Raw genomic sequence first — 13,722 nt, forward strand, 5'->3', positions numbered from 1 at the left:
TTTGCCCGATTTCTTTACAGGGATGATCCCCTTATGCACATCAAAGGGTCTGCAAAGAAATGATAAGCATGATTTGCCTGCCGGTCCGAAAGGGATGGTACGAGATAATACTATATCGTACCAGTTTAGTAATGATATACGACACAAATGATGTAATGGCACTCAATGCGCTAAAAAAGATTCATACTGTATCGATGCAATACTAGTATGGTAGTGAATCTTGACGGCGAGACTTATTAATTTGGATTAGATAATGGGAAAGACTTAGCAACGGGAATCTCGGATTCGGCGTCGATTGGATTTGAGAAGCTTCGAAACCAACTGCAAGCAATTAGGTGAATTAGGCAGTCAGAAAAGCATCCAAGTTCAGTTGCAGATGGTTTTGGTCGGCATGTTCGGGTTTGTCAGAAACTGGACCTAATTGGATTACATGGACCCAGACTTACATAATTAGCCCACGGGTGCGACTACGTGGTCAATTAGTTGCAGTCAACTATGATCAGGCTCACAGGGATCTATCCATCTGAGCCATCCATCAACCCCAAGCACCTACTCCAAATGGACAGTCGGTTGCAGCAGCAGCAGGCTTTAGGAGTAGCCACGTAAACGCAGCAAGAGAAACGTGTCGCCAAGAGCTCTCCTTCTCACCTGCTCACTTGCACCTCTAAATTGAGTACATTAGTTTCAGCATCACCTCATCTCAGTGCAGAGAGAGAGAGATGGCACAGAGCAAGGATGATATCAAGCATGGGACGGCCCAGGCAAAGCTATCAGAAGATGAGATGCTGAGGGTGAGGTACAAGCATGGCACCCCCCTGGAAGGTGGCAAGATCGCCGATTCCGAGCCTGTCGATCTCTTTGCCGATGCCCGGAGGATCGCGAGGGAGAAGGATGACGCTTCTGGCGGTGGAGGAGGAGAGAACAAGAGTAGCACAGCCAGGACTTCAGGCTCTTGAAGTAATAGTAGTGCATCAGTGGTGGTTTGTTCTTTGTTGCATGCGTGCTTGGTGTTCTGTCATCAGCCAGTGTCTCTTTTGAATAAGATGGTCTCTGGAGGATAGGAATATAAGGGTTTCCGTGTCGAATGCTTCTTGGCCACTTAATAAGATGATGGTTGTGAGTGATGCTCGGCCTTTTCTTTGCCATGGTGACTAATGATTTGTTAGTTGAACACTGAAGAAAGAATGGGAAGCAGTGTAAGGACTGTGTGAATCCTACGTGGTTTATAGACTATGATATTTGCAGGAATATCGTAGTAGTCCAAATATTTAGTTATTTCTCATGCCAGAAGTGAAAAAATTTGTTCAATGATTAAAGTGAAAAAATGATAAGAGTAAAACAATCAAAAAGACAAGAATTGGAGCAAAGATAAAAAAGGAAAAGCAAATAAGAGGCTATGAAATCTATTTTAGTATAAATATTGTTATAGTTCTATTGTTGGTTTGTGATAGATTACAAGAGAATTCAGATGAGATTTTCTTACTTATTATATAAAAAGGTGATAAAGCTAGTTTTCTCCAGCAGGAGCTATTGCATTTAGAATTTTTTTCTTGGAGGTTGTAAGAGATTTCGTGTATGAGTAATTTCTCCTTGTATAAATAATTTCTTTTATCAAATAATTCCAGAAAACAATTATTTATATGTGGTCTCCACAAGAGTGACAAGTATCATGTATATATTACATCTTGATTTATCGATCATTTAATGTAGTTGGTTGACGTCTACTTTTACTTTTAGTATGGCTAAAAATAATTTCTAATTTGAGTCTAGCTAGAGTTAATAGTATCATTGAGTTGTTCTTAGTTTGTTCTTGAGCAATATGAATTCTAATCAATTTCTAAGGGTTTGCACTACTTTTTGTCATTAGAAGGAACCAATCTGCCTCCAAGCATTTCCACCAGTTTTTGTTATCATAGGGAGCTAAAGTTCATGTTTTTTGGGATGTTTTTAGTTTGACAAAAACGTTAGGAATGCCACTTCATAGGTTTTTGTATCTGTTCTTGATCTCTCTCTAGTGCATGATGCCAATGGATGGATTCAAGTCCCTGTTAGCTACTTTGGATAAAATTCTGCTTAACTTTTGGTTGAATGGATTCTCCAATATCCTATTGTACTAGATCCAATGGATGCCTGAATAGTTCTGATTTCCTCCCCCTAAAGAGCCAAATATTTATTCTCAGAGAATTTTTGCTCTTTTGTGAGCAAGCTAGTCTTGGGTTAGTGTGGTTTTGCTACTGATTATTCATCTCCCTCTTCTTTTTTGATCAATTTAGTTTTCTAGTAAGCTTATTCATAATACACCTAATTTTCTTCTCTCTCCTTTGACCTCAAGGGACCCACCTATACCACAAAATCATCATGCCACCATTAATTTGTTTAAAGATCCTTTTAAAGTAGGAAATTTTTAAGTCTCCCTTTAATAAAATTTAGATCTTTGTCTCAACCTTAATTTTTAGCACCTTGGCCTAGCCTGCTAAGAACTCTTTTCTCCTCTTTATCTTACCAATTTCACTAATATCAATTTATTAATTGACTTGTTATCTGCCTCTCTCTCTCTCTCTCTCTCTCTCTCTCTCTCTCAGTCTCTGTCTCCTAAAAACCAAACCTACATTGATATAATAGAGCTTCTTTTATACTCGAGTGATGTTAGAAGTCTCCCGTTTTAATGTTGGAACATATTCATGCATCAAATTTAGCTGCTTGTTCGTGACAAAATAGCTCTAAATTGTTTAATTTCCTTTTTCTTCCTTGTGCGAAGCGGTCATTCACTTTTGGCAGTAGTAACAGCATAGAAGCTGACAGAAGCCTTCCTTGGTCTTCAGTGGCGAAGACTTTTAAGTTACCACAACATTTCTGTTCAGCATTGCCTATTTTGCTATTAGAATGAGATGCTAAAGACTAGAAACTAGCTGTAGTCAGACAATCAGCATTATGACCAAGTATTCCAAGAGATATTGACCAAATAGGCATTAAGTGTTGATATGACCAAAATGAGTGTGGAAGAGCTTAAGTAGACCAATTCCAGGGTACAGAAGCCAGAGGTATGGAGAGGATTAAGAAGTCTTTAGTTGATTCAGACAGGTGAATTGATCCATCAATTCATTTCATGAGCATAAGATGGCATTTGCCAGTGTATTCTGAAATAGAGGCTACTGTGCTTGATAACAAGTACTCAAGCATCCTCTAAGTTCAGGGTCTAGCTGCACCACTTTTGGCAGCCATGTTACCAAGATGGAGAGAAGTTTTTGAAAAAGAAATTCATGTTAATTTAATATAAAAGAAATTCCTGTTAAAAATAACAAAAATAGATTCTTTTTTCGAAGGAAGAAAACAAAATAGGTTTTTATTGAAAGAATTACTTCAAGGCTTGCATCTTGGAAGGATAAGCTTTTTAGTTTCGACGGTAGAATCACCTTGATTAAGTCAGTGTTGACAGCTCTTCCATCATACTCTATGTCAGTCTTCAAACTTCCTCGCAGGGTGGTGATTAAAATTGACCAGCTAAGAAGGACTTTCTTGTGGAAAGGCATTGATTCTATATCCAGCTTAAACTGCCTTGTGCATTGGGATTGTGTGTGCAGGGACAAGAAGGGAAGAGGGTTCAGCATTAAGAACATTAATAATCTTAACTCATCCCTATTGGCTAAATGGGCATGGAAGCTTATTTAAAAATGCTTACTATACAAAATAGATTCAACAAATGGCCATAGGCCATATGCTGCAAATCACATTTTCTTTTTACTGCATATGGATTCGATACAAAGACGGCAACCCTTGAAGGTACGCCTACATGTATAAAGAGACTAATGAAATTTTAATCATTATATTAAACATGCTTAACAAATTTCAGTTTTTCTTGTTGCAACTTAAGGCGAATTAGATAATTGAGATCATAGTACCAAGAATCCTTTCTTAGCAATTGTTAGATCAAAATAACGATTAGTATATTAAGGCTAAGTCATCAACAATTGGGTTTTGATTATAGTTACCGAAGCACTGGTTTTAAGATTTTATGATCCAGAGTTTAAATCTTGAGCCTTGCTCGAAAAGAAAATTTAATGATCTCATTCCGTCTATTTTTGGCGCAGACCTGGTCTCCCAATTATTGGGTAACCAAAATAACTACCGAGCTTTACTATTTGCGAAGCCTAACTGCATAGGACTGCATCCAACTGAAGCCCCTCTTCTTCAGTGACCAGAGGAGTTTACATGAAGATGACAGAAAGCTCAACCTGTAATCTTTGTACAGATATTTTTACTGTCCAAGCTCCAATATCACCACAAGTTAGAATGATGAATAACACATTCTTAAATAGCATTGTTGTATAAGAAACCTCGTTCTTCAGGACCGATAACAGGATGTGGTTTAGGTCTTCTACCACCTCCACTGTCACTGTTATTGTACAAGAAAGTCATGCAAGATATGTTTATGTGCATCATATGACCGAGGACAGAAAAGTGGAAAAAAGTGGTCATGAACAAGGACAGCTGAGAAGTATAGGATTCCTCCAAGCATGAGAGGTTAGCTTATGTGAAATAGCTCTCTGAGGATTATGTAGTATTATAACATCCACCAACTAATGGACATGTGAAATTGATGCAAGGCAATTATAAAGTCGGCAACTATGAACCATGGAAATGGCCATTGTCGGGAATTCCAACCTTAAATTCTCTCAACTGTCTTCTCCTCAAAATAATTCACTCAACTTTGTCAAACTTTGAATCTGAAGGGGGCATACTTTAGTTTGGCGGCAACTCTTATAGAAGCCATAATCCCAATAGGATCGACCCTCTACGACTTTGTGAAATTATGATGCCAATATCCAAGGCCTATTATTGTTGTGGATCCTGCAATATTACTGATAGACTTCTCCTTGTTCCAATAAATGATCGATGAAGGGTTCGTTTGTGAGAACCCGTGCATGCGTGTGTTTAATCCCACATCGGTTATTTGCTGGATAAATCTTGAGTACTTATACAGGATCAAGGAACTCAAATAATATCTTCTGGTTAGTCATTTTGGGTAAGATCTTGGGTTGTTACAAATGGTATCAAAACGAACCCGGCTCATAACTTATGTAGACTAGGGAACAATGCAGCACAGATTCATTGGAGCTAATCACAGGCCGATCGTAGTGCTTGCGATTAGATTTGTATGAATTTGAATTAACCCTTAGCCTAATGAGGACGCCAGGGCTTAAATGGAGGGAGTATGTGAAGATCCGTGCGGTCGTGTGTTTGGTCTAACATCAGTTATTCGTTGGGTAGATCTTGGGTACCTATATAGAATGAAGAAACCCAAATAATAGTTTTCAACTAGCCATTTTAGGTAAGGTCCTAGGTTGTTACAAATGATATTAGAGCGGATATGCCCATAACCTATGTGGATTAGGGAACACTGCAACACGGATCCATTAGGGCTGACCACGGGTCAATTGTGGTGTTTATGATTAGATTTGAATGGATTTGAACCCTTAGCCTCACAAGAACGTTAGAGCTTGAACGGGGGGAGTATGTGAGGACTCGTGCAGGCGTGCATTTAGTCTCACATCAGTTATTTGTTAGATAGATCTTGGATAATTATACAGAATCAAGGAACTCAAATAATATCTTCCGGTTAGTCATTTTAGGTAAGGTCCGGAGTTATTACATCATTGTTACCATAATATTAAATAGACAATCACTCGAAAAGCTATCACCTATTCATTCACTCGCTGCCATTAGTCCATAAAAGCTTGCCAACCTGCATTCTTTAATAGAATACTTCATGCAACATCTCAGGAGAAATATATATTTGATCCTTCTTGTGAGCCGACAAAGCAACAGTAGCCTAAGAAGTCTCTGGTAACATTTATCATTTCAATGTGACCTGTTATGCCATTGGATGCAGTGGAGTGGCTAATAGGATGACAACCACAAGCATATTCAAGCATCTAAGTTGACAGATCAAAAGATTGGAAGTCCATCCCTACATGAACATGGATTGAGTCAACAGGCGGACAGCATATGAACGGATGAATGCAACAATGGTGAGTTGAAGATTGATGGATGATGTTGCTAAAATTGGGATTGCAGTGATTTGGGGTTGTCCTTGATTCGAATGAAGGTTTGGACCAATCAGAAGTTCTTTTGTACTAATGTTGTAAGAGTAACAAATCTAACTTTATCAATGATGTTTCCCTCTTCACTTATTAATTATTTTGAGCTGGTTCTCCCTCTCCATTTTTTTAAAAAAAAACCTTCATAAATGTTGCAAGGCTAAAACATTTAGCACTAAAATTATGCCACCGGTGTATACTCATTACAGAGGATTGCGTCACCTCCCATTCAATTCCATCCTTTTCAGTTCAGATGCTTGATATCATTTCTCATTTACTGATCCCTTCTGGTGCACAACTATTCTGTTGGATGGTGTATCTGAAAGATATATGATATGATACAAGCTGAACTTTCTAATTACAATGTGATATATCTCTCCTTGCACTATAACTATATTTCGGCTTATTTATGATCATCTGCATTGTGAATCATTAATCAGATAGAAACGTTCGACGATTTTGCAAGTTCCTATCTCTATCAATCAATAGTAAGTAGGTATTGTGTCAACCACTGGAGAACAAATTAACATAGGTTCTTTCCATTTGCTTTGATACCGAAAGGTCTATTCAAGCTTTCTGGTGGGAAGAGGCCTACATGCAATTCATTTATCTAATTACTCAGGGTGATATCCTAAGCCTAGCTTTTCTCTTTCTTTCTTTCTTTTTGTTCTTTTGTTCATGAACTTCACATCTCCAATATTATTGTCATGTACATTTGCCAGGGACCTGAAGGAAACAAAATGATGATCTTCCAATAAGCACATATATGAAACAATTTAGTTGATCTTTGTTAGTGTCTGGGAACTCCAGTCATCCACTTCATTGGCCTCTGTATCCAAGTTTCATTGGAATTCAAAGGGCTCATGGGTTTGAGCTCGTTATTTTTCTTAATTTTCTTTCTTTATCGAGAAAAATTCATCATTACCTACCGTTTGAATAAATTTCTATAAGGCTCTGATAAGGCTCTGATAAAGTATTATCCCCAAAGACAGAATTTGTAACTCAAGATTTAATCACTTCTTTACTTCATTTAGTTTGTAGGGTGATATTTTCACAGTCTACAAATGGACATTCTGCAATCCAATCTTTGGAGTTATTTTTCAAAGTATTTGATATAAGTAATTTCTCTCTCTCTCTCTCTCTCTCCACACACAAAAAAGGGGAAACTTATATCATTTAAAAACAAGATCACTAAAGCATCCAAAATTATTAAAACAGAAGAAGAGTTCTCAAACAGTGGGACGAATCGATAAAAAGAGTTCAACTTGATTAGGATAAAACCAACTTAAATTTGTGGTGCACCTACCTTTTTCAGTTAAAAAATAAATAAAAGTAAGGCAACTTCTCAAAGGTTCACATGCTGTATGGGAGTTAAGAGGAAGAAGTTGACATCCGTCCAATATTATTTTATTGATGACTTGCTTAATTTGTTGGTCAAACTGGTAGTTACAAGAACATGGCTAACGCCACCGGCGTTTGGTCTCAACCTCCTCGAATAAATAAAAGGCCCGGCCTTCAATTGGCTCAATGCCTTCATTTGATGGTGATAGTCTCCAATCTGATTTAACAAACCCAACTATCTCAGGCAAGGTTTGCGGGGAGTGTGGAGGGATTGCCAAGGGTATAAAGGATATTCAAAAACTTGATAATCCAATCCAATTATTTTTCAGGAATTGGATAGATTTAAATTAAGTTTTTCATCTCTTTATCGGGTCAAAGTTGGATTTTATATATAAAGGCCAATATTTTGTTGGATTGAACTTGGATGTACCTATATTCGAACTTGGAAACTCGATAACCTAATATGTACATATGGACTTTACATAAAGAATGTAAATATAGGAATATAAATAGAATTGGCTCTTTGTATTAATTCCTTCTCTTTATATTTGAATTTGCAACTTTTTTCTAATGTATGTTCAAAGTCCCAACCAATACTTAGTTTTTAACATTTCGATTAAACTAAAATTAAGTCCGTTTCAAAAATGTTTGATCATTTACTTTCCACATTGTGCTCCTTTTCCATCGCAATATGCTCCTTTTTATTGTACGTAAAGAAATATTGTGATAAGAGGCTTTTCAATGTTGGAATTGTTAATCCTTGGCTATACGAGACCCTTTTAAATCTCTTTTCTACATATTTGCATATATATATATATATATATATATATATATATATATATATTACCTTCATTATGCTAGAGATTTTTTTTTTGGTACATATTATTTTAGATATTTTCCAACAGAACCCATATTAGCTATCCACAGCAACGATGAAATATTTATTATATTTCTTCATATATCTTTCTTCATAGCCCTTTGTAGCTTCTTACTTGTAATCTACTTGTGCACTTCAAGATTGTTGTCATTAGATTCATGCTTCTTACAATCACCATAGCTAGGATAAAGATATAAATTCAAGCTCAAATTTGACAACAATAGCATTTAGATAGCTCATTTTTTAAAAGCTTTAAAAAATCAGATAGGCAGAAGTATGGATAAAATTACAGAAAAATTCTATTATGTTTAGTGAAAGATAACTTAGAATTCTATTGAAGAATTTCTAAATTAAAAGAAACAATTAATAAGAAAAAATGTAAGAATAAAAATCCTTATATGCAATTAATCTATAAAATGAAAGATTATTTGAAAACCTAAAAAATGATGAAAGATATTTCATCTCAAAACTTCTTGGGAGAAGACCTAAGATCTTATGATTGTGCATAGAGGATGGGATGCTGGTTCAAGAATTTCCTTTCACAAAAATTTTCTTGTCATGCATTAGCTGAAAAGAGACCATTCTAGTAGTCCAGCTCCAAAAACTTTAATTTGTGTGAAATTTCAAAAGTGAGAGAGAAGAATTTTAGACCACAAGCCGAGATTCACGTTGGGTGAAATAAAAAAGCCAGTGGCAGCTGACCTTGGCGATGTCATCCGGTACCAACCACCAACTACCAGCTCTCATGTCCCCATTCCATATACTTCCAATGCAACAACGGCAGAAATATCAGACCAACTTGGCAGAGAAATGGGACTAGGGGTAGAGTTGGAGACCCCCCACCACCGCATGAATAAGTGGTAGTGATAGGCCAAAAGAGGCTGCCTTCATTTATTTTTCAAGTCTACAAAACTAACATCTTCACCTACTTTTAATCACATTAAAGCCGAAGTATGCACATCTGGTGGTTGGAAGAGTTTAATTAGCACTCGCATGTGATAACATCAATCCACTAAACCATGTTTCTTTTATTTATGAAGATAGTGTAACATTTCATGCAACAAATTAAGCTGTTTTTGAGGAAGTTGCATGTCATACAACAGACCAAGTTGTTAGAAGTTTCTTCCAAAAATTTTTGATGATATAACCCAATGTTTTTTTTCCTCTTTTTTTCTCTTTTCCTTTTTTTGTGTGTGTATTTGTGTGTGTTAGAGCTTCTAGCTATCAAGTTGCAGAGGACTCAATATAGGCCTTTTGCTGGGTCGGACCTACCGGGGGACTCTAATGGTAATGACAGCGGCCAGCACACCAGCATTCTCACATCCAGTGAGCCGACCAGGAAAAGTTGAACACGACCTCTACCATGTTCGAGATTAGAGCTCAGATTTCCTGATAACTTTTGCGAGGTGCTAATGGGTGCCTCAGTCCTTCGTTTGGCTGGAGCTTTTAAGTGGCTTGAGTGACCATATGACTCCACAAAATTTCTGAAAACATGCTGAGAAGCTAAATTAACGTGCAAATTAATTAACAACCAATATCTAGGCAGAATGTGGTTATACTTCATTAGAGTATTTGTCATATTCTGTGCTTCTGTAGCATCGCTCTAAATGAAAGGAGGAAAACAAAAGGAAGAACATTTGCTCACCACAACAATGTTTTTGTTTCATTTCTCCATTTAAACTTAGAAAAGCTGACGCATTTATCTTACCTGAGAGAGTGATTAGTGAAAATTAAAATAGACAATACTGTAAATTTTAGGAATTATGCACTTGACATTTGATAGAAAATGACTGATCAACTAATTAATAACACTTTTTCACACAACATGAAAAGTGCACTGCCGATCCGATCCATGCATTTCTGGTTGCTTCTCTGAAGACTTGTCAAAAAGGTAGCAGTGAATGTCACTAATTACGTGGCGTCCTGTCAACCAGGTCATCGCCAAGAACCCAAAAAAAACGACGTGCTGTAGTGGCAAATTGATCTACGATAACATGCTTCACGCATCTATATTAGTAGCAGAAATTTGAGTAACCATGTTCACATGCGTTCACTCTTTCAAAGAAGAATACATTTGCGTAAGAATATGTCCTTGACCTTCGAATATCAAACATCAAATTGTATACTCATTTCCTATGCACACAGGACAAAAGAAAGAGAAAACGATTATAAAGGTGTTTTATATCATATGTTCACATACCAATTTGCTCAATTAATTGGAACATGGCTTTCCTCAATTTATATATGTAGCTAGACTCCTTCAACTCCTTTAGGAAAACTTTGAAAATTTCATTTTGATTGCATGAGATCAGCAGTAAGGTACATATCTGTCTATTTGCTGAGTGGCCTTATAGGTTTCATGGAAGCCCTTCTCTCTTACCTGAATTTACCTTGAGTAGTAGATATTTGAAACACATTTAATTTCTAAGAGATGGATATATTTGAAACAACATAATACATATATCTATCCTCATTCTTATAGACCAACTTGAAATCCACTACAGTTTTTTATCCCAGGGGAACTAAGTTCAATTCATGTTGCTAATTCTTGCTAGAATGATCCCAAGTGGTCCTAAAATCTCCATGAAGCTATTAACATATCACCAACCTGCCAACATCCATACTCCACAGCACGACAAACTCTGACCGTCTCCCAACCCCCTCCTCCTTTTATCTCCTACGCTCTTTTTTTCTTTATTTGAGATTCGGTTACCTACCCAAAACACCTCACATGCTCTCCCCCACACTACCCTACGTGACAAAAGAAAAGACTCTGATCAGATGCTCAAAACAGTACCATACCATCCTCTTCCCTTCGCACCAACCTTATCACTTTTGCCTCCTTTTGGATCACATCCACAATTGAATTACTTTTTTTTAAAAAAAAAGAAAAGGAGAACTAGAATATGGAATCCGAGAACATTGTCACTCTTCTCTATTGGTAAAAGTTTGAATACAAACTATTTTATGTGTTGCCCCTCTTCCAAAGGTCTGTAGTATCTAAGAACATGTTGGCCAGAATTTGTTTGGCAGCTACAAGATTCACTTCTTTGGAACCCCAAATGGTAACACAAGCAAATGGTTTGTGCGTAAGGTGGCGCTGAAGTTGGTGTTGCTGCCTCCGCTGCTGTGGGTGGCATCAAGACCTCGGATGAAGTCGATGGCTTCGAACAAGGGTTATAAGGAAGGCTGATGGAGAGATCAAGGTTGAGGTCTAGGCATCGGTACTCTTCGTCTCTGTCGATGATGATGCCTCCGCTGTGCCCATCCTCGGTGGTTGAGTCGGTCAGCTTTGAGGCTGCCTCGGCCGTCATGGTGACCAATTGTGGCTGGCTGGAGGTGTTGCATTGGTTACCCCCGCTTAGAGGACGGTGGGTCTGTGGGTCGAGACCGCGGCTGATGAGCTTGCGCTTGATGTGGGTATTCCAGTAGTTCTTGATCTCGTTATCTGTCCGACCAGGCAACCGACCGGCTATTATAGACCATCTGCAATGTTAAAATGATGGCTAATCACCAACTACAACAATATCAACCCCAACGAAGCAGCAAAGGAAAGTTTATGATCATGTAAAAATTAGAATATGGATTATAAAGAGGAAGAGGTGCGCGTAAAAAGAGGAGGAGGAGGAGGTGTGTACTTGTTTCCAAGCATGCCATGGAGTTTGATGATGACCTCGTCCTCCTCCTCGGTAAAGTTGCCTCGCTTGAGGTCCGGCCGGAGATAGTTTATCCATCGAAGGCGGCAGCTCTTGCCGCATCGAAGCAAGCCTATACACAGGCAAAAGCATCAAAAAAGAAATTATAAAACATTAGTATCAGAGTTATTATTGAAATGTAGTCTCCTCATATGGACTTCTTTCAATGGCTCTCGATGGTGGGATTGAAGAGTATTTACGTATTACATACCTGCGGCTTTCGGGAGGGTTCGCCAGCAGCCTTCGCCATGGGCCTTGATGTAGGCGATGAGGCGCTGGTCCTCTTCCTTAGTCCATGCACCCTTGTTGGTGTGAGCCTTCTCGCAGCAAGGAGACCTGCCCATAGCGAAGAGAGAGATGAAGGGGGTGGTGTTTAGTTTAGTTTAGCTCTGTTGGTGAAGTTGGGATTGGAAGAGGAGTGGAAGGTGGGGAGAGGGGTGGGGGATAAGGAGTAGTATTTATGAGAGGAAGGGAGGTTGTAAGGAGCAGCACCCCCTCCAATTGACTCGATCCGTTTGGGCCATTTGACCGGGTTTGTGCGAGAATTTCGAGTGGTTTACATGGCCGCACAGAACCAGAGTTTGGTAGGTAGCTCTACTTTTACGTGAGGTGTTTCCCCACACACTGTTTCAATCTCTCACATCTCCACCGACAGTTTTGCACCTCGCAGTCTCCCCACCTTTAGGATTCTAGAAGTCCTAGCTTTTGTTTGTGTGCAAGTGAGAGATGTCGTAGATACTAACCAAGCTTGAGGGGGGGGAGGACCTAATCTGGTTGGTGACCAATCTTTCCACACTCCCGTCTTTTTTCCTTTGTCATGGAATAATTTGGTCTTAGTTTAACTATAGATATATTCTTTTAACAAAAAATAATCTATTCAAACCAGAAAGAATGAAAGAAAAAACTCTGTATCTATGTGTGTATATATATAATATATGCTTAGTTACTGTATATGATTCTTCCTGACCATGGGAACAGCCCAAGGATTGGTGAGGGAAGGAATATAGATTCCTTTGAAATCCAAAACACATGCCTGGTAGGACAAAAGTTCAGCCTCCTGTACTTTCGTCACATGCATGCTTTGTTGATAATTGCGGAATTCATAAGCCCATGATGTTGGATCCACTCAGCACCACGTCATAAAGCTGAAAAATATTCTCTGCATTGAATGTTATGTTGTTACTGTTATCTGTGCTTTGGTTGGACTACGCTTGCATGACCCATTGGGTCTTTATTCTACCATGCTATGCATGACCCATTGGACATGCACATATCTGGACGAATATTGTCAAGAATTGATACCAGCAGGTCAGTTGTTTAAAGACCACCTGAAAAGATTTAAATTTTGGTTACTGATGGCTGATGTAATATGTGTCGATTATGACAGTTAGCATGCTGAAGTTTTGTTTTGACAGAAGTTATAGCTAATTCTTTGTCGTAAAGAAAAGGAGACAAGAAAGAGAAAAAAAAATCATTGCACTCTAACACTCTAATCACTTCGAAACAAGCTTTATTTGCTCAAGCTTTCCTTCCCAGGGACCAACACCCGCCAAGACTTCAGCACACTCATAGGTTTCCTCGGTGCCTCCATGATTCTCCCCTTCGGACTCCTGAAGACCCTCCTATTGTATCCCAGCCCTTTCAGGAAAAAAAATAATCGTGCATGTTGTTTAGTTAGTTTATTTCCTTCTTAGGATTTCAAAAAAAGAAA

General features: G+C 38.2%; 1 protein-coding gene across 1 annotated transcript; it reads right to left on the reverse strand.

Annotated features, from left to right (window-relative positions):
• Positions 1-11,198: 11,198 nt before the first annotated feature.
• LOC120106328 (myb-related protein 308-like) lies at positions 11,199-12,513 on the reverse strand. The gene is made up of 3 exons (XM_039119318.1): positions 12,223-12,513; positions 11,955-12,084; positions 11,199-11,802 (listed from the first exon to the last, which is right to left on the reverse strand). Exons 1-3 carry the CDS (start codon positions 12,353-12,355, stop codon positions 11,277-11,279), a joined length of 789 nt encoding a protein of 262 aa, XP_038975246.1. The 5' UTR covers positions 12,356-12,513; the 3' UTR covers positions 11,199-11,276.
• Positions 12,514-13,722: the final 1,209 nt, after the last annotated feature.

The sequence above is a fragment of the Phoenix dactylifera genome, unplaced genomic scaffold (genome assembly GCF_009389715.1).
Source record: "Phoenix dactylifera cultivar Barhee BC4 unplaced genomic scaffold, palm_55x_up_171113_PBpolish2nd_filt_p 000528F, whole genome shotgun sequence".
Classification (NCBI taxonomy): Eukaryota; Viridiplantae; Streptophyta; class Magnoliopsida; order Arecales; family Arecaceae; genus Phoenix; species Phoenix dactylifera.